At 38.5% G+C, this 21,030-nt stretch overlaps 1 protein-coding gene across 2 annotated transcripts in view; it reads right to left on the reverse strand.

The window, feature by feature from the left end:
• Positions 1–19,456, reverse strand: part of zfyve16 (zinc finger, FYVE domain containing 16) — a 30,173-nt gene extending 10,717 nt beyond the window's left edge. Inside the window, exons 1-8 of one of the 2 annotated variants that reach the window (XM_053645228.1) lie at positions 19,311–19,456; positions 18,528–18,626; positions 12,772–14,798; positions 10,388–10,484; positions 4,042–4,218; positions 3,703–3,842; positions 3,179–3,389; positions 19–141 (exon numbers count right to left, since the gene is read on the reverse strand). In XM_053645228.1, coding sequence (XP_053501203.1) covers positions 19–141; positions 3,179–3,389; positions 3,703–3,842; positions 4,042–4,218; positions 10,388–10,484; positions 12,772–14,798; positions 18,528–18,597 — 2,845 coding nt within the window. In that variant the 5' untranslated portion in view covers positions 18,598–18,626; positions 19,311–19,456. Of the gene's footprint in view, positions 1–18; positions 142–3,178; positions 3,390–3,696; positions 3,843–4,041; positions 4,219–10,387; positions 10,485–12,771; positions 14,799–18,527; positions 18,627–19,310 lie in introns of both variants that reach the window. The other variant, XM_053645227.1, reaches the window with a different exon arrangement.
• Positions 19,457–21,030: the final 1,574 nt, after the last annotated feature.

Genomic DNA, 21,030 nt, shown 5'->3' on the forward strand with positions numbered 1-21,030 from the left:
ACTGCTCAAAAGACATACATGCAGTCAGCTTCACATTGACCAAGAGGTTGGCATTGAGCACAAATGTCAAAGGTCTTGGACCTCCTTCCTCTAAAAGCAGCATAATCTGACAGGAAGCAGGACGCTCCTCCACTAACAAATCTGCAACAGGGAGTAAAGTTACATGTTACCATGTATTGTATAGTACTTATTATTTATAAAAAAAAAAAAAAACCTTTACCTGTCTAATCAGTTCAATTTGATTACATTTTATTTGTATAGTGCTTTTAACAATGGACATTGTCACAGAAACATATAAACACAGGATACAGATTTTTAGTAATGTGAATTTATCTCTATTGAGCAAGCTGTTGGTGACGGTGGCAAGGAAAAACTCCCTAAGATGATATGAGGAAGAAACCTTGACGTTATTACCATCTGGGTAACATAGGATAGTGTGAAAGTAAAAGAAAGTTCATTATATGAAGTCTGTTTGTTGAACTAGTCCACTGTTCACTAAAGGAGACTTGAGTGCAAAATTATACGTGGTAATTGCAGTCCTAAGGCCACAGTAGTAACCGTAGTCCCAGCAACCACAGTGAGAATGTCCATGTGGAATTGAGGTCCAAAAGCATTTCCATGGTACTTCAAGAGGTACCATCCTCATCAAGCTCCAGGCTGCACTGCTTGGAGTCATCCACAGTGGCAGAATGTAGCCTCCAGTTGATGCAGTGATCAGTGTCTGTTAATTTCCCCTTTACATTTTGCACTTAAACAATGACTTATCTTCTTATTATATCTTATCCTATCTTTTAGCTTACTGTTATTAATTCAGATATACAATATATGCTATAAGCCTATTAATCTATAGGAACACATATCTACACAATGATGTTTGTTTCTATTAAGGATGCATCACTGCTGATATTGGTATAAGTATTGATAGGATACCATGCTCATTTACTCATAATTAGGGATGCACCGAATGTCGGCAACCGAAATTATTCAGCCGAAAATAGCAAAAAAAAGCATTTTCTGTCAGGAGTATTCTGTCACGTCGCGAGACGTAAGGGAGTAGAGTACGGAAGCAGGTAAAGACGTATTTATTTAAGGGCAGGCAGGCAAATCCAAATCGTAATCCAAAAAACTTAGTCAAGACAGGCAAAGGGAATCAAAGTCGCGGTCACAGAAAACAGAGTCAAAACACAAAACAAGAAACATGAACTAGTACTATGGACTGGGAGCGGAAAAACCAGCGGGGACTAAATGTACTAATCTATAGTTTAAACTGACTAAATCTATCAAGGAACATAACATTAACAACGTATCTAACTATACTATATCTACTATAATACTCTGCGAGGTGTACAGGGACGCGAGCGGTATATATCCCCAATATAATCAGCCGTATAGAACCGAATAGAACCATTTTTTGCACTCTTGTCAATGCACTTTTTTGTTGTAGGCTTCAGAGTGTTACATTCTTTCAGCAGTCAGTTATAGGCCTAACATAGGCTATTCAAGGGGGGCTCAAAGATGACCACGATGATTTTTATTTTACTCATTTATTTTTTTAAAGTTATATTGTGCCTTGTTGGTAGCCTATGTCTGCTGGATTGAAAAAAAATGTTCAGTGTTAAATAAATATTTTGAAATTGTAGTTTTTGTAATTGATTTTTTTCTTTGAAAAGCAAGACAAAATAGTAAAAAGCACATTTTGACTATTTAATTTATGCAATGGTGAAAAAAATGGCAAAATAAATGGAAAAAACACGAAAAAACGTGTTTGGTATTCGGTAAGTTTGCCATTATATTCGGTTTTGGCCAAGAACTTTCATTTTGGTGCATCCCTACTCATAATCATAAAAAATGCTCTGCTACCAGATACCACATGATACTATGGGGGCTTTCAGACCGGCAGTTTATTCCGAAATAAAGCATGGTTTGTATGAAAAATCGATAATGTGAAAGCTGTCGTGCGGACCGGGAATCGCACAGCGGTACTGAACAAAAGACTAACTGTAGGAAGTGGTCTGAGTTCGGTTGAACTGGAACTGTGCTGCTATTCCTGTGAACGCAACTCGTACTCTGGTCTGCACTTGCTCAAGAAGCAAAGTAGCCTGTGCATGTGTTTTAGCCGATGACGACATCATTAGGTTCCACAACACACGTGTACCAAATGAATTCCTTACAATCAGGCTCCTCAAAAAATACTGTTTGCGAGGATTAGAAAGCCACCTTCTCCTGGTCATCTGATGAATTATGCCATGCGACGCACATAGACAAGTGTCGTTCACTCTGCTGCACATAATAATTAAAATTTTGTAAAAAAAATTTAATATGGTGATGCACCCGGTTTCGATAGAATCAAGCAAGTCTGAAACTAGATCAATGCTGCGGGGGGCGCCGGGAACAATCGCACTCGGGTTTGGACTGCAGCAAGCATGCCCAGTGTGAAAACCACCCAAGTTACATAGTAGCATGATCATTAAAAATGAGCGCAAGGTGCAATGAATTGCGTGCATCAGTGTTATGCGAGCACTGAGTACTGAGACACATGGCTTGCCAGAGTCTACACATTGCTTGCAAGTCAAGGAGCAATTCACATCAGTGCCACAATATCTTAAACATAATCAAACAGCGTTCATTACCAGCAACCAATCAACACACCGCAGCAACCAACATTGCAGCAAAGGCTGGCTAGGCAAGAAAAAATGTCTACAGACAACACTAGGTGAGTGAAAATAATAGCTCTTACCCAGTGTATTGTTCTTAATAATAAGTCACTGGTAATTAGCAACAAGGGATTCATCACAAAGAAATCAATGAAAGTTGCTTTACTTACAGCTGTACAGAAGTGCTTTTCCAAAGCTAATGTTATAAAGAACAAGATTAGCATCCTACGTGCATGAACACACACACGTGCTTTCATGGCCACTATAGGGAAACATAACGTGAGCTACACCCATACATCATTACACCCCTGATGCCCCTGAATGTATGTACATGTACCTGAAAGAAGTGGTATCCATTCATCCCTAGTTTCATATATAATTGGCCTTGGGTGAGGTGTAATAACACTGAGTGTATTTCATATAATAGCGACATTTCTAGTATAAATTATCAAAACATACTGCAATATTACTGTTTTAACTACTGATGTGAACACACAGAAGGATTATAAAGTAGCTGTTCTCACCCCCTTCATCTTCCTCTCCTGTGGTGATAAGCAGCGGTGGCAGACCATCATCATCATCAGGCAGGAGACTCTGAGCCTGCTGCACACAGCTACCCAGGCCACAGAGTAACGCAAAGTCCCAGGGCCCACTGAGTGCCTTCCTTGGTGTCTCTGAACCAGTCTCAGAGCTTTGTGCCGAACTCTCATTTCCTTCTGGGAATTTGCTAGTAGGCTGAGGAAGATGACAAGCAGTTCAGATAGATCAGCAGACAACTGAACCTTTTTCTATTCTGCTGCCAATGTGACCTGGAAAGTGTGTATGCTTTTTTTCTTTCTTCTTTTTTTAAACATAGCCTCTATCCATACAGTTTTCTAGACACCAAGGTTACTCTGTGCCTGAAAATCTGCGCCATAAAGACAAACAGCTAGTGTTTATTCTGGTAATACTCATCAGTGACAGTATAAAACTATGACTACTAATATCTTCAATAAAATGAAACTTAACTTAGACAAATGTATTACTGCACAGCTTGTTTTACCCATACTGTGGGAGGGTCTGGCGTAACAGGGCTGGACTCCTGAGAGGATCTCCGTGGCTTTATGGAAAGCCTAGTGGTATCTGCCACCTCGCCATTAGGCAGTATTCCATCAGCAAACCAGACATGCTTCTGTTCTCTCGGGAATCCTAGCAAATTAATAATAACAATGTACATATAGATTTAGCTTACCATGAATTTGCCAAAAATGACAGAATCAACCTGATCTTAGCCCAGTTTATAATGAAATGTTTTTCCTCATACTGAGCTGGGGAGAGCCAGTTAAGACACAGCTGTTAAGCACCCTCAAAACTGGCTCACTGAAGCAGGATAGAAGTGTGTGCATACCATCATTACCAGGATGTTTGAGAACAGAAACTGGCACCATGACGGTGGGGGGTGGGGAGTTGAGGGTGCCTGCTGCTCGAGCCTGCTGCATGGGAGGAATCGTGGAGCAGTACTCGGATGGGATGTTAGGATTTGGACTAGGCCCGGTAGGGCTCATCATTCTCTCAAGGGCCTGAGCTGCAAAAATACAAAACCATCAATCAAAAACACACTCTGGGGATGCACCAATCCCACTTTTTTCATTTCCGTGCCATACTCAGTGCTCGAATTTAGGGGGAATGTGAGGGGTGGCATCCCCCTTGCTGAAAAAAAAATTACAAAAAGAATCCGCTCTGTAAAACCACCATCCACCCCACCATCCCCTTTAGATTAATATTAATATCGTATTATGTAAAACTTAAGTCAGGTTTTAGTCCCTAAAGTGTTGAGCTAATTTCTTATGCCACTGTTTAAGCAATCTGCACAGAAACCACTCAAGCCATCGCTAATAGCTCGACATCAGCACTCAAGCCACCATTAATGGCTCAGAAGCGGCACTTTTGATGGAAATTCTGGCCGTTTCTATCCAGTTATGGGATACATACTGAATGTGAGACTGTGAGGGACTGAGAGACAGCAATTCTGAGTGAGTGAGTGAGTGAGTGAGAGAGAGAGAGAGAGAGAGAGAGAGAGAGGGGGGGGGGGGGGGGATGCATTCCATTTGGAAATTATCACCTTATTCCCTTTGAAGTTTTTACCATCCCCTATGAGAGCTTTGGAGTGCTGAAAATTGTGGGGCTCAAAAATAATGGTCATTTGGAACTCACTTTTAAAGTATTTTTTTTTTTTTAATAAAAACTCTGTTTAGAATGACTTTAGAGCATGGCAATAATGATTTGACTATAAACCCTTCAAAGTGCCCTCCGAAGGCATCGTTCAGGTCTTTGGTAGATAGGGAGAGTGTGTGTATGTGTGAGAGAGAGAGAAAGAGAGAGAGAGAGAGAGAGAGCGCTATTTTTTGTTTTATTTTTATTATGTTTATTATCAGCACCAGATTACATTTCAGCAATAAGCTACCCAACACTGCTGTACAGGAAGTACATATGATGCTTGGTTTAATTATTTGGGTTAAAAAAGCAGAGCTAACATTGGTTAATATGTATTGACGCCAACAGTATTCAATAAACTATTCCATAAACAGGTCTATAAACTTAACAATAAAGATGGCTTAATATAGATATTTAACTTTGACACAAATATTTTAAACAAAACAATTAACTAAACACACACAGTTACAGACAGTGCATTAAACTGGAAAACCATAGCAGACCATGGCATGTGATTATACATTAAGTAAGTAAAAGTTGCTTTTGAGATCTAGTGCCAGAGGTGGCATTCATAGCTGCTGACTCCAACCAAAGTGCTGAGTAAGCCTCGCCTTGCGGTATATTGATTAAGCATCATAGAACCTCATCGACTCGATCACGTTGGCACCAGTTCTGATGAGAATGAACACGTAAACCATAAGTATAAACAGAAAACACAACACAACAAAGACACTCAAATGACTCATGATGATAATGGCAACCTATGTCAGACACACTGCGTGTCCTTCAATCTTTAAATCTGACTGTCCTGAGCACAAGCAGTGGCGGAAGACGTTTTGCCAGTGACAAAGAGACTTCAAGGAACTTGTGTCATAAAGCCTAGACAGTATTTATAAATCTACTTGGCTTTTATATGATTAGCAATTTACCTTACCTTAACTATGACTCTGAATTTTCTTTCATCTTAGTCATGGTGTGCGTGTTCAGTTCAATCTCCCTGAAGCATTTCAGCATGAACTCAGCAAGGATTGAGAACGAGAGAGAGAGAGAAAGACAGAGCAGGCATTCTGTCGTCTCAGAGTCTCTTTCCAGATGGTGAGTGGCCCACTTTCATGCGATCATGCCGTGCTTCTTTCTGTCCCGGATCTAACCTCCACAATAACAATCATAGTCCCACCTTCCTCTCGCTATCAAATGCCTGCTAAGATGGACGAGTCTGTATTAAATGGCTGTCCTGGACTGAGAAACGACCGAAAGGAGCAGAGGGAGGTGACGTATGCCTTCCTGTCCTGACGCTAAAAAGGAGGGTGAGAGAGACTGTGTGTATGCGTGTGTGTGTGTGTGTGCGCGTGTGTCTGAATCTCTGCCCAAAGCTGAAGCAGAGAGTCTGCGAGCACTGTGCATCCCAGGTGGATCTATGCCACACACAGTCAAGGACAACTAGAGCCCAAAGGCACCACCCAGCAAATAAGTCTCTCTAATTTTCTGTCTTGCTCTCTCCCACGTGCCAGCACTGGTTATTAAATGTGCAAATGGACCTGTACTGACAGAAACCTTTTTGTAGACTCCACCTGACCTCATCAAAACAAACAAACATTCTTATTCATGACTACATTTTCACTGCACACAATAAAATGTTTCCCGGCAAACCAAAAGGGATAGGTTTGTGTTTACCACAATCTATTCTTTGTATCAGTTAGCAAATTAGCAAACTAACAAATTAGCACAGGCTATGAAAAACATATGCCTTATTGAAGCCATCAATGGCCCACCTAATGTTCTTGTATGTAAATTAATGAATCATTCTAGCAACTACAAATAGGGCTTGGTAATCAACGGCATGTGCCGCATTATAGGATCATTCTGCCATTTGTTTAGGTTCTTTGTTTATATACCTGTTCACTCTTACACACACACACACACACACACACACACACACAAAGCATTTTGAAGTGCAAGAGTTTGATTGATGGTGTGTAGAGTAGTGACCTGGATATGCTACTGTATGTCCTCTTACATTTCCTGAATTTTTTTCATATCTATATGTGTATCTTAAGTGTCTATTAATTTACATAATTTAAACATTTAATGTAGTGCATGTAGAAGATGAATAAGTACAGGATCTACAAGTAGCCAAAACACATTCGTTGAAACGGATACATGGAGTTACAGTGCCCTCGTTTTTCTCCACAGCGCCCTAGTGTGCGATTGATTAACACAAGTAACACAATTAACACAAATATACATGTTTAAGCATGCAGGTATATATTTAAGCATTAAATAAGCAAATATTAAGATAAGGGTGCAGTATTCTGTACACTTAATAGTTTACTGTTTTATTAACAGGAAAATGTTGGGCATGTATTACACTTGACAGTTTATTAGACTAAACAAATTGTGATTTACCTAAAAATCTCAGTAGATAGTGACAGAACCCATACATGATGGGTGTTAGAGACGTGGGATGATGGGGAAACCTTTTGCCTTGGCTAAATAAGCATCCACATCAGCATACAATTTCAATTCTCTCCAAACTTCAAATGTGAAATGTTACATACATAGGGAATATAACAATGGTTTTTACATTAGATATCAAAGAAATCTTATAATCTAATTTCACCTAACTATGTCTCAGTCGCACAAAGTGATATATATATATATATATATATATATATATATTTTGATGGGGATGTTTTTGCCATTTTCTTTAAAACTACTGAAGTAAATTCTATCAGTCAAAATACATTTGTATTTGCTATGTAGATTTTACAGTTTTATAAAATTAGGTATTTCCATACAAACCACTGAAAGGCAGAAAAAGTCAATATAGCCTACAGAAGCGTTACTGTATACTGTATTTTACCTCTGAAACATTCCTTTCTCTAGATTTTAGGTTCATATTTATTTCATATTTAGGTTCTGTGTCAAAAGCATGATCAAATACAAGCTCTGCAAACAATTTGATACTAAGTATAAAATCTAACAGTAGATGGAGCAAGTGTACCAAAAGAAATAAATAAACCAAATCTACAACTCGCTTGTTCTTAGGAAAGAACTGGACTTGTTTCTATGTTTCCGAATTTTGTTACATTTTAAATTCAGTTGTCAATTGAAATATACATCTACACAGTAATCTGAGCCTTAGCCAATGAAATAAATAAACAATACCAGTAAAGAACATTAGATATCTGCTATGACTGTCCTGGAGAGGAGGAATAGATTAAAAGGTTTTTTTATTCTATATTTCCACAGAACATATCAGTCAGCAACAGATTAGAACACTGGAAACAAATAGTTTCAGGTATTAAGAATAACTTTACATTTTATGAAGAAATATCATAATTTGATGATACGCTTTATTTCAGTTTAATTTTACCACCTGTAGTCATGTTTTCCTGCCACTGATATCTAGCAAAAAGGTTGTTTTTTAAAAAAAAAGAAAGAAAAAAAATATATCTTCACATAAGAATAAATGAGATACAACCCCAAATGGGCCCTTACTCACTAAGCATTACACTCCCTTTCAGTAAGTGCTTAATCCTGGTCAGGGTTGCGGTGGATCCGAAGCCTATCCTAGTAACCCTAGTGTTTTTTGAACAGTAGGGGGAGGAAACCGGAGAACTCAGAGGAAACCCATGTGGAGAGAACACGCACAGAAACTCTGCACAGATTCAGTGCAGAAAAGCTGTGGACCCTGGAGCTGTGAGGTGGCAATGCTACTCACAACACAACCATGACTAAGGAATTCATGATGGACAAAAATAATAAAGTAATAATTTTAAAAATGTTCGTAGTAAAAAAAAAAAACAAGGGGGGGGGGGCTAAAAATAAACATACTGTAGGTATGATGATGGGGCTATATTACAAAAACATTTTTTTATTCCACATTTTGGTGGTTTTTAGACTATGAGGACTAAATATGAAATCAACCTGGTGTGGTTTCGTCCTGCTCTAAATCATACACAGAGATAAAGTAGTGCGATAAGATTATATTTATTTGAATGAATTATAATGAACAGTTATTAGAAAAAGAGAGAGAGAGAGAGAGAGAGAGAGAGAGAGAGAGAGAGAGTGTGTGTGTATGTGTGCGTGAATTACCTGCGTCTGCGCAGTATCTCTACTTATAATGATGTTGTGAGTTTAACTGTATGTTACTATGGTTACAGTTGTTTTTAGGCAGCATATTAATTGAGAATGGTGATTAAAGTGACTCGAACTACCCATGCATTCAACCGTCTGAACGCACACCTTCCAGCCAATCAGAATCGAGTATTCAGACAATCAATGTCAACAGTTATATGTTTTTCTTATATATATATATATATATATATATATATATATATATATATATATATATGCCATACTTAAAGTTCTAACTACCACTGAGCATATTTCATTGTGTTAAACGTTCTTTGAACAAATGTGCTAATGCATGTTTAAAGTAATCGCAGTGCAAGAATGCTCAATGCTCAATGCTCTGCCTACATTGACGCACATAAATTGTGCCAAAAGACATGACGTGTTTAGGTAAAATGAGGTTTAAACAATTTTAATGACAGAAAAAGTGGAGGTAAACACCAAATTTTATTTGCATATCCCTATGAGCTGAGCATTTGCTTGTTTTCTAGTATTTGTCACACAGATTCTTTAGACCCCTGCACATTTTGAAAATTAAACATTTTAATCGCTTGATTAAAATGACCAATGCAGGAAAATAATGTATTGTATGAACAAAGCAATTGAATAAAATCTTATAGAAAAAAGCAAGTAATTCATAATTGACCATATAGGGGGAAAAGGTCACTATAGTGAGTCAAATTACCAGATACCAGATCTATTTCCATCTAATTAATATTATTATCATTGGGGGTCTACTTAAGAACACTACTGATTACTGAAAAATCTCTGCAAAAATAGCCTCTGAGAACAGAGTAAAAATCACTTGTTTCATATACACTCTTATTGCCTCTAATGGCGACTCCAATATTATCCAGCCACACAGCTGAGCAACGACCCTGACCACAAACCTCTTTTTTACTATCATTCTTTTATCATAGACTTACTACAAAATAATTATTTCTTTATTTTTCCTTTGGAAAATATATTATATATTATTTATATTTCCTTTCCTTATGGAAGGGTGTCTTGTGTAAAAATAAGAATGATAGATGGATTGAGGAAGCTTTTGAGATTAAACCTGTAACAACCGGCAGTAAACATATCCACAGCAACTCAGTTTTCTCACATATAGTATATGTGGCTACAAACAACCTAATCAGTTGATTAGAGAGAATCCACTTTGCTGTTTTATGCCCCACTCAAAATTCAACTTTTACAACATCAGATAGAATTGGATCACATGAGATATAACCTGCTTCAACCAACATATTCCTGAGGAAGGAGGTCATTTTCATGAGCTACTTGCAACTTAAATAAACAAACTTTCACAAATCCAAGAACAACTTCAAGGTTTTGCAGCTTTTTGTCAAATTTTGTAGAGCATTAAATGTAAAATGGCGAGGACAACAAAAAGCACTTACCTCTTTGTATAGTTTCATAGCAGACGACACAAACTCTGGCCTCTTTCTCCATGTATTTCAGTTTGCATTTACGATTGCAGCAGATGGCACAATATACCTACAACCAGACACATAATTCAGCAAAAGCTTAGAACACTGGAAACAAATTGTTTCTGGTATTAAGAACAACTTTACATTCAAGCAGCGTCAGAAGATCTAGAAACGTGCCATAAATAATACCCACTGACTCATCTACTGTCAAATTAAGGAAAAAATAAAGTCACAAGCCACCAGAATGGCTTCAACATGCCTTGGCATCAATTCTCCAAGTATCTGGAATTGTACTATAGGGATAGAAAAAAAAGAAAGAAAGAAAAAAAAAAAAAACACAGTTCGGTTGGTGGAGGAGGGCACTGTGTAACCACTTGCTCCAAAAGTGCTCAACTGGATTGAGATCTTTTGACAATGAAGGCCATTGCATATGATGTGCATCATTGAAATCCTCATTTGACCATTCAGTGAGCCCTATGGAGGACCGCCCCAATAAGGACATAAATGTTTCATCACAAGATAAAGGTGATCAGTTAGAATAACTTTATAATGATTTATAGTGACCGTCCCCACTGAAGCCAGGCTTACTTCAGTTTTTGTAATAAATCACTTCATAAAGGTGTTCACACGGGACAATACCTCACGACGCAGGTGTGCAAGTCCAGTCCTGAAGACCCCTGTTCCTTCAACACACCTGGCCGACCTCATTAAGGGCTTAATAGTTAGGTGATCAGTTGAATCAGATGTGCTGCAGGAAGGAAAACTTTAAAGTGTGTAGGGATTGTAGTTTTACACTTGTCGAGAATAGGATGAAGGATGACTCATCTGATCATAGCACTTTTTCCACATCTCCATAGACCAGTGCCGGTGGTTTTTGCACCACTTAGGGAAGTAGTTGTATATTCTTTGTAATTTTCATTTTAGGTAAGCTAGCTACCGAACAATAGAATCCTTTTGTTTTTTATTTTGGCTTTGGCCCACCCTGAAGTTATGCATGGTTTGGTTCTTTGTAGAGTTGTGTGTGTATGTGTGTGTGTGTGTGTGTGTGTGTGTATATATATATATATATATATATATATATATATAATTCTGTGTTTTACAGTATACCACAACTTTTTTGTGTTGTTATTCCTGGCTCCTGCATTTTTAAAGGTCAAATCCCATTGAATCCTGAGCTGGTTACTCTGTGCGGCCTAACCTAGACTGGGCCGTAACAGATTTATTTATATGACTTTGAGCCGATTTTCTTGTGCTTTTGGGTCAGTAGTGGTGTACGTCTTGGAGTTCTGGCATGGAAACCTTCAGTGTTTAGTACGTGCCTTACTGTGTACACTGAAACCTCAGTGCCTGTTGCCACCAAGTCTTGTTGCAGGTCTTCTGCAGTCACTCGAGGGTTTTTCACAACCTGTCTTCTCAGAAATCTGGTTGCAGCCATTGATGGCTTCCTTTATCTGCCCCGTCCAAGTTTTTCATAAATTTTCTGCCCCTAGCCAGTACAGGTATTTCATGTGTTCCAGCTCAAGCACACCTGGTGCAGCTAATGAAGCCCTTGATTAGTTACATCAGGTGTGCTTGAGACACCTGTTTTTATATTTGTGCTGTTGTGAGGGATTCTATTCAGGGGGTTGAATAATTCTGAAACTGGAGAAATCATTATCAGTTGCATTTTCATTTGAATTCGGGGGAACCACTTGTAGCATTCGATGTGTTGAACAATTTAAATTGCTTTTGTTTGATTTGTTCATTGCAAACAGCTGAATGTCTGTACTTTTTTTTTTTTTAACAATAAACCTGATTTGCAATGGGGGTTGAATAATTTTGATTCCAATTGTATTATGTTTCTCCAGACTGTTCTCCAGGTATTTCCTTTAACATGTCACCTGTGTGCATTTATTAGTGGCAGAATACATGCACTATCTGACTCTGTTCTTTCAACAGGGGTTTCAAATACATTTTAATTACACCTATTCCAATGTCAAGTAGGTCACAGCAAAATAAATAAATAAAATATCAGTTTAACAGACAAACAACACAACTCATCTGGCCTGTGTTCATTTATCAAAGTATCTGTAACTAAACTGGTCTTAATTGGGATTTTATATTAAATGAAACTTAACTGGGGTTATATGTTAAATTTTTAGCTTGCTAATGAAGAAATACACATCATTAGCACATTTTGTCAGAAGAGGAGTTTAGCACCAAGTTTATTTCTTTCTTTTGCCACCTGTTGGAATAACATGGACTAGTTCCAGCTCCTCCCACACCCCTTCAATCCAGCCCCATCCCCAACAGCCATCACTGCACATTTTAATTTAATAATTTTATTTAATAATAGAGCCAAGAAAGTGACTTACTTTGCCACATGCTCTGCAGTGATGTCTCCTCTTGGTAAAGGTGAACTTTTGCCCACATTTCATGCAGTTAGGTGCCTCAGAATCAGGGACCCAGGGTGGCTGCCTCCAGCCAAGGCCTCCATCCTCTGCTCCTGACTGATCAACTGCTTCACCAGAAATCTCTCCTGGGTAAGGAGGTGGCTCCGAAAGCTCTTCATGGCCATAAATGTGTTCACAGCTGTCACCATGACTGGTAGTTTCAAAGTTACTGTTGCTGTGGTTGGAAGCTGGCCTCACTATGGGAGTTACAGGAGAGGTGTTCTCCTCCTCAGAACTTGATACATTCTCCTCAGATTGGCTATTCTGGCCCTCTTGTGGTAGAAATGGTCTTATGTTTTGGTTGGACAGCCGCTTTGGTCGGGCTCCACCATAACATGGCGACTGGTTTGTATTGCAGACTGACTGAATCTCAGTCAAATTCGGCATATCCTCCATATTATCCGTTTGCATGGTGTCTGGTTTCAAGGGGCTACTCTCTTGAGATGAGGAAGAAACATTGGAACCTTCACTCTCATCTAAAAACCGAAGAGATCTATCACTTTCAGGTGAGGCAAATGAATCAACGGGGCAGCTTCGTAACTCTCCCTCTAAATCCCCATTAAATTCAGAAAAGCCTTCATCCACAAATTTCTCAGCTGATATCTCAGAGTTGTTTCTCTGTGCCTCACCCATCAGATAAGCATCTAGTTCTTCATCGGTTACTATCATCATATTTTGCTCACTTTCAGGAAGGTAATCACTGGAAAAATCAAACTCTGTTGGGTAATCAGGGCTCTGCGCATTGCTGGGAGCTTGGCTACTCTCAGGCGAATCTCTAGAGATGAGATTCTCTGAAAGAGATAAGCTGCACTCAAACATCCTGTTACAGAGAGAAGTCATATGAGTTGTTGACCCTTCTGGGTTTGACATTATTTGAACCAATTCAGGATCATCCTCAGGTGAGGAATCTGGCTGGCTAAGACATAAGGATGCCTCAGCTTCTGCAGATGGAACAATTAAGTTCTCAATCTCTTCAGTGACTGTGGTCTCATTAGATTCAGAAGGAGGGATTTCTGTGCTGTCTTTGGTTTCAACCGCCATCGTCTCCTGATCTAAAGAGGCCACAAGAGATCCACACATGGATACAGTCATGGGGAGGCAGGACGGAGAAGATTCTCTTTCACTGGTGGGAACGGCTGTGGTAATTTCATGGTCCTCATCACTGCTGTTCACAGAGTGTTCCTCATCTGGTACATTAGGCAGACTTGTACTGACATTAGTTGTTGTGACCTCCTCTGTTACACTTGAAGAAATTAGGCTATTGGGGGTTATTTCAGGTTCTAAAGTGCACTGGGAGTTGCTTTGGAGTTCAGATGAATTAGACACTTCTGGACAGCTACTTTGAGGCACCTCAACTTTATTATTATCTAAAGGCTCGAGGTCATTTGAAATATTCTGAGGTTCAGCAGTCCTCTCCACAGCCGCTGGCAATATAACATCAAGCAAACTAAAACAGTTTGAGGGACCATCAAAGTGGCCACCAGCATCGAGTCCCTGTAAGTCATGTCCGGGCTTAAACACGTTCTCTGGATATAATACAGCTGGACTATCAAAATCTACCAGTAGTTCCTCCTCAAACTGTTTCTCAGCAACCTCTAACTCTTTGAAGGCATCATGACTGTTTGTGCGTGAGAGACTAGCCGATCCTGTATCATTAACAAGGTCGCATATAGGTTTCAAAGATCTATCTGGACAAGGAGGAGTCAAGCTTTTGGAAGCTCTGCGGTCAACAGAGGATAAGAGGTCAACACCAGTCAACACCCTCCCTTTTGTATCTAGATCTCTTTGGTCAGGGGCACTAATAGGTGCAGTTGGACCATAATGCAGGGAATTAACATCAGGGAGCGTTTGTGAAACTGTAGATGGCTCAGGTACAAAGCACTGGGAGTAGAGGGTTGGGTCCTGGCATGCAGAATTTGTGAATGTCGTAGACGTGTTCTCAGCCTCCTCTGGAAAGAGGAAAAAAGACTTAGTTTATAATACGAATTGCTGTGTAACCATAGGTCATCATTTAAAAAAATTTTTTAAAAAATGATACAACGGTTTACTATAGCATCTATTGTGCTGTGGTAAAATCGTAAAAAAAAAATTTTTGAATAAGCAGCAACAACAACAAAAAAAGACAAAGGACCTGGGACTCTTGCTAGGATGTTAGGATGAACGGCTTCATGGACTTTGTCAAGGTTTGGAACATTTACATGAAAGGTGCTCGGCCTCTGTCCAGAAGCTAAAACTCTGCTATTGATCTCAAAGTAGGAAAGATAATCCAAAGCAAATCCACATCTCTTACTTTACTACAATAACATATTTAAAGGTCGTTCACCCTAAACGACTTGCACTTTAATCTTTATAATTAATGTGATCTTCAGTGCGGTCTAAAACTTATTTTGTAATGAAATTCTAAGTTGACCTTGGTTTAAACTTATTTCACTGATATAAAAGAAGTTCTTCTTATATCAATATTTCACTTTGGTTAATGCAGGGGTGTCCAATCTTATCCAGAAATGGTGGGTGTGGATGCAGGTTTTCATTCCAACCAAGCAGAAGCCACACCTGAGTTTACTGAAAGCCAAGCTCAACTGAAATAGATTTGATCAGGAGTGTAAGCTTGATTGGAGGTGTTTGAATCCTTGATTGGAATGAAAACCTGTACTCACACCGGCCTTTTGCATATAAGATTGGACACCCCCGGGTTAATGGTTTCTTACATTATCATTATCTGGTGAGTATAGCGAGTCCAATCTGATACTTGTATTTTCATAGATGATACACACTCCAAGTACATTTAAGTTAGTAAAACCAATCCAATTAGGGCAAGATATGCTTGAGCTCAAATAAGTCTGCATTAAGAAAATCAGCTATATCATTACAGCTTTCCTTGAAAGTTATTTTAAGTAAAAACATCAAAATAAATAACAGAATTGCCAACCACTCTTATGAAGACCAGTTCCTAATCTGTTGTTCAGTTGAGCTACTGGGTTTTTAATTCTGTATTATGAGTGAAGCCTCATACATAAGTAGGGATGTCACAAGAACCGATACTTCGGTACCAATACAGTACCAACATTCTTAAAACATGACGGTACTTGTTTTTCTGGAGTAGTGTTAGTACGAATGGTAATGAAGGTACTGTGGTTGCAATACTTCCAGAACTGATGGGGGCAGCAAATACACGCAAGTGTTTTAGTCAATCAACAAGTGGTAAAGAAGAAGAACGCCTACAAGTACATGAGAAAAACTACAGTAGAAGGTGATAAGTTTAGCTCCGACCCGACTTGTTGAGAGGAAAGGTGGTATGGAACATGGAAATACTTCGCATTTGAGGCGGATGACAACAGACATATAATTGATGCTCTGAAGGCGGTGTATAACCGATGTTATCGTTCATTTCAAACAAAGCAAGGAAACACCTGGAATTTGGCAAAGCACCTGAAAGACGGGCCCCATATTATGTTTGTTTGAGGCAGCTGGCATTGTGGCCGTGAAACCAGATAACGCTAATGTTTGCGATAGCCAGTTATTTGTTAACGATGCTAACGCATTGCAATGTTAAACTACCTCCTAATGGGCCACCATGCATCGCCATTCAGTCCGTGTCCTGTCAGCAAAATGTAGCCTAATGTCACTAATAATTATTCAAATGTTCATGCTTTTAATAAATCTTTTTGGTCTGCCACCATATCAGTGAATTTAAACTAATGCTTGCATTCAGAGTATAAGGTGTGTGTGTGTGTGCACACGCATGTTTAGGAGTGCACTGTAGCCTCCACTGTTGTATTAGTCATTGTCAGAGTGTTTGATAACTAAAATATCCCTCTCTCTCTCTCTCTCTCTTTTTGCCAGTATTAACCAGAGGTTAATGTCCACCAGGAGAGTTTTTAATGTAAATTTGTTAAAAATTATTATTTTTTTCAAACCAAACTGTGGTATCAACTTTGGTATCGAGTATTGTGTACTTTTGGTGGTATCGGTACCGACTACTAGATTTTTGGTATAGTGACATCCATACTCATAAGTGAAGCTTGTTTTTGGGGAAGATCAGTATCTTGATGGTTTCACTTCTCTATCGACATTCTCTACTACAGAGATTGGCTGGTCATCCAGAGCAATAAATTCAACTAAATCCTCAGTAATTGTCCTTGCCTTGTCACTGTTTTGAAGAAATTTCTCTTGCTGTTTGAAAGCATCCTCCAGTGTTTTATGCTTTAGTGAAGTATTTTCTTGGGTGACCTGTGTGTACTCGCTGTATTCTATCAAATCTTTCCATTCAGATGCTTTATCTTGTTTAAAAGCACCACTGCTGCTTCCACCACACAAAATACTGGCTCCGTATACATTGTATGTGGCTGTTGTACTGTTTTCATTTTCTACTTTGAAATAATTCCACACTGCAGACATTTTACTGCACATGCTCTTCTGATAACTCGCTTCACTGCGGCAAGTTATGGATGTGCGACAGTCACATTAATGATACAAAACGACACAATGCCATAAAATAATGTTAACAAAGGATTGGACTTGGATCAGACTAAAAACAGCCAATCCCAGGCCATTAGAGTGTGTCAGGATCAGCTCTGAAACCAATACTTCGAATCAGCTCGGGAAATCCCTACTGCCCTAAGTGGTGTCACTGATATATTCTGCAATCAGCTAAAACTTGTAACTCGGACCACGAAAAACCAAAGCGAACGCCCCCTCAACTCAGAATTCCAATCCAGAAAGCCTGGAAGGTCTCCTCAACCCCAAGTTCAACAAGTGACATCAAATCAACTACTCACAGCATCAACAGTAAACAAAAAAGTCACACTTCTTTACTTTTAAAAGTGTTAAGCTGTACGTACGACTATTTGCTTTAGATCAAACAACATACTGTACAGACATATTCGCTTATTAAACCTATAACACGGACTATACAGTCCGCTGTATCGAGGAGGTGAATGTACATTCCTCATCACAGCTGGCTAGCTTGTTGCTAACAAAAGATGAACCTAGAGGTCTCCATGAACATGTCTGTTCAGCTCTCTCACCTCCTCATCTGTATACTCTGCTCAAACAGATCAGCTTCCAAACCTTCAACTTTCTTTCTAACACTTCTATCCATCAACGCCATTGTGCCTGTCATCTTGTAAATCATCATCTAGCTGAGCCGAGTCTCTGGAACTTTCAGTGTTGGCATCTCCTCTGTTTCTCTGCTGGATTTCTTATGAATATGATATTGAACGTTGCTGGAAAATGTGGGAAAAGTGAGAAAAGTTATTTTCCCCCTGCGATGTCAGCGCAGCACACAACCAAAAGCTTCTCACAGGAATTACAAAAATACAGCACCGACCAACTACTTCGCATCAGAATCTCTAAGTTCATCGCAAATATCTCACTCATACTTCAACATGTGTTTCCCAGTGGTGTTTTCCTTTAATTAGACATATCACTGGACATTACACCATCACAAACCATATTCTACATGGAGGAATGATTTAAAATCCCTTGGTGTTTTGTTTTTGTTGTTGTCCCCCCACATTTCATTAGCTATTAATAGGAGAAGGTTAGTACAAAATTAGCAGGGAGTATAGCTGTGTCTTGAATAGAAACATATAGGGAAGAAAGCATGAAGAAATTGCAAGCTTCTCTATTTCACATGAGGCTACAGTCTAAACTGTAAACGAGCCAAATCTTCTAACCTGTGTTTAGTTCAAAGTCATCCAAGAGTTTGTCCAAGTCACATACAGCAGCTTTGAAGTAATTGTCCATCCTAGGGAAGGAATATGCTTTGTTTAACCCTGTGGAAACAATGAAAGTAAATTTACAGTTTAATCGATAGTAAAATCCACTGTACAATGGAACATTATGTATAGCATACAGTCAGTATAACCACGGATAATCACTTAACCAAAGCAGCAGGTTACTTAGCTAGGCAGACCCCTGTTATAGCTCGCTGGTTTATTTACAACTTGCCTTTAACAAGAGACAGTATACATCAACTGTCAATGTGTCATCAGGGAAAATCCTACTATTAATCGACCTGAACAACAAGCTACAGATTCATAAAGTTTTCTGTTCCTAAGCAATCTACCCAACCCGTAAACCCGTCTCTTTTAGCTAATAACGGAAATTACACAATGACATTAGTGTTAGAAATATTCATCAGAATATCTAGATAGCAAACACATTTAACTAGCAAGTTAGGGGATTTGCTACTATCTGTAATCAATAAAACGCAGAAAACATGGTAACTGTACTGCATCAGCGTTTACATCATTTAGAATATATACATTTTAGAATGCTGCTATGTAAAATATACGTTAGCTAACCAGCTAAAGAGCTTTCGCATAGTTAGCCAAGCTGTTGGAAGCGCGCTAGCTACTCAGCGCTTTTAGTCGTTAGCTGGCTAGCTAACCATTTACTGACACAAATAAATCCCGAAAAGATGACAAGTGACGTCTCTGTTTTCGATTGTTAGCTACCGTAAAATGCTTCATAGTCCCAATCCTCGTTCTTCAGGGAGTTACTCTGTTTTGTCCTACAAGGGATTCAGCATTGAGTCCAAACAACCTATTAATAATTCCACATAAATTCCACAGTGCGACCATTTCCACCGCCGGTGTGTAGAGCAGGAAAAACTCTCTTAAAGGGACAGGGCACCTTTTTCACTGAGCCTCAGCAGATCCCTTTGTTTATACATTCTTTAAAATTAATTCTATTTTATTTTTATTTTCCTAAATGATTACAAAGCTATTATTTAGGTTTAATAGTATCGTGTTATTCCTTTTTGGCTGTTAGGGTTTAGATTTTTTTTTTTAAATACTGTACTTTCAGTCCTCTACCTGTTTTCATTTCCTAGTGTTATTTCTTTTCATTATTTATTTAGCATATAAAGTCAAGTAAAACGTTGTAAGCTCACGATTATATCGTGATATGCAGATGTAGAACACTGAGTATTGCCCATGTGCATGTTTGCTGTGTCGAAGTCCTACATATAAGCTACAGCAAGTAAGAAATAAAACATGTTGATTTGTGCTGTTATAGGAAAGTAACCAGTGACCAGGTGGTGTGATGTGCCCTGACACAAAGCACAATTATTGTTAAAAAGTTCACTATTTTCCAATAAACAGCACACTGGAAGTGTATTATACCTCTTATACCACAGCAATTTGCCAGCAATTAAAATATTTTACTTCTTCTTTTTTTTTTTTAAACATAATTTGAATCATTTTATAATTACACATAATGTTCCTGTTATCACTTACATTTAAGCAGCTACTAACAATCTTCCCTCACCTTCCTCCCTTTATTCTCTTTCTTGTTAAGATAATAAGAAAAAAAAAAAAATTAATAAAAAAACCACACAGGTTGTTATGTTACCAAGAAACCAGAAATAGCAAAGTCCTCTGTCCAAAAGACTTTCCTGTAGCTGAAAACTTACTAGCCATCACAAAGCCCTGACACTGGAGACTCCTTTCATACACATTAAATAAATATCTCCTTACAGAAACCTTCACCATATAAGCGATTTTATGGTTTTCTTCGATAGATGACAAACACATTTGAATTCATTTATTTTTTTTAGCCCTATATTATGTAGAACGCCTGCCATATACATCCCTGTGCCAGCACTACTGTCCAAGTACTACTGCTATAGAAATTTAATCAACACCTTCTAACCAATCTGGTTTGAGAATTGAACAGCTCTGTGTACAAGTACACATACATTCAGTAATTGGTGTAAGCTTGGTAACGTGAATACTGCCACCACTGTGTGTGTGTAATGTTACAGCAATGCATGAACATGTTTGCTTTTGCATAAAATCTATTAAATAAATTCCTGACTTATGACATATAAGATACTTATTAATTATAAATTAATGAATACTGAGAAAATTGGTAAACTATTTGGAAAATCCTTCTTTACTTTTAGAATGTTGTAATCTTGCTTGACGAATAGTCTTTCTAAAACTTGTAATAGCTTTTGATTATTAGATACGTTACAGTACCCTGTATGTGACCTTTTATGCGTCATTGTTTTTTGCACTGATAATGGCAAATACAATGATCAGCAACAGAATACTCTAGACCTGGGACCAGATTCTGTGTATTCACATGTAACAATTTATATAACAGAAACGAACAACTAAGTAAAAGTCCAATTACAGTATAGTTTATGAAATTACATTGTTATGCAACCAC

This window comes from Ictalurus furcatus, chromosome 16 (genome assembly GCF_023375685.1).
Source record: "Ictalurus furcatus strain D&B chromosome 16, Billie_1.0, whole genome shotgun sequence".
NCBI classification, from domain to species: domain Eukaryota; kingdom Metazoa; phylum Chordata; class Actinopteri; order Siluriformes; family Ictaluridae; genus Ictalurus; species Ictalurus furcatus.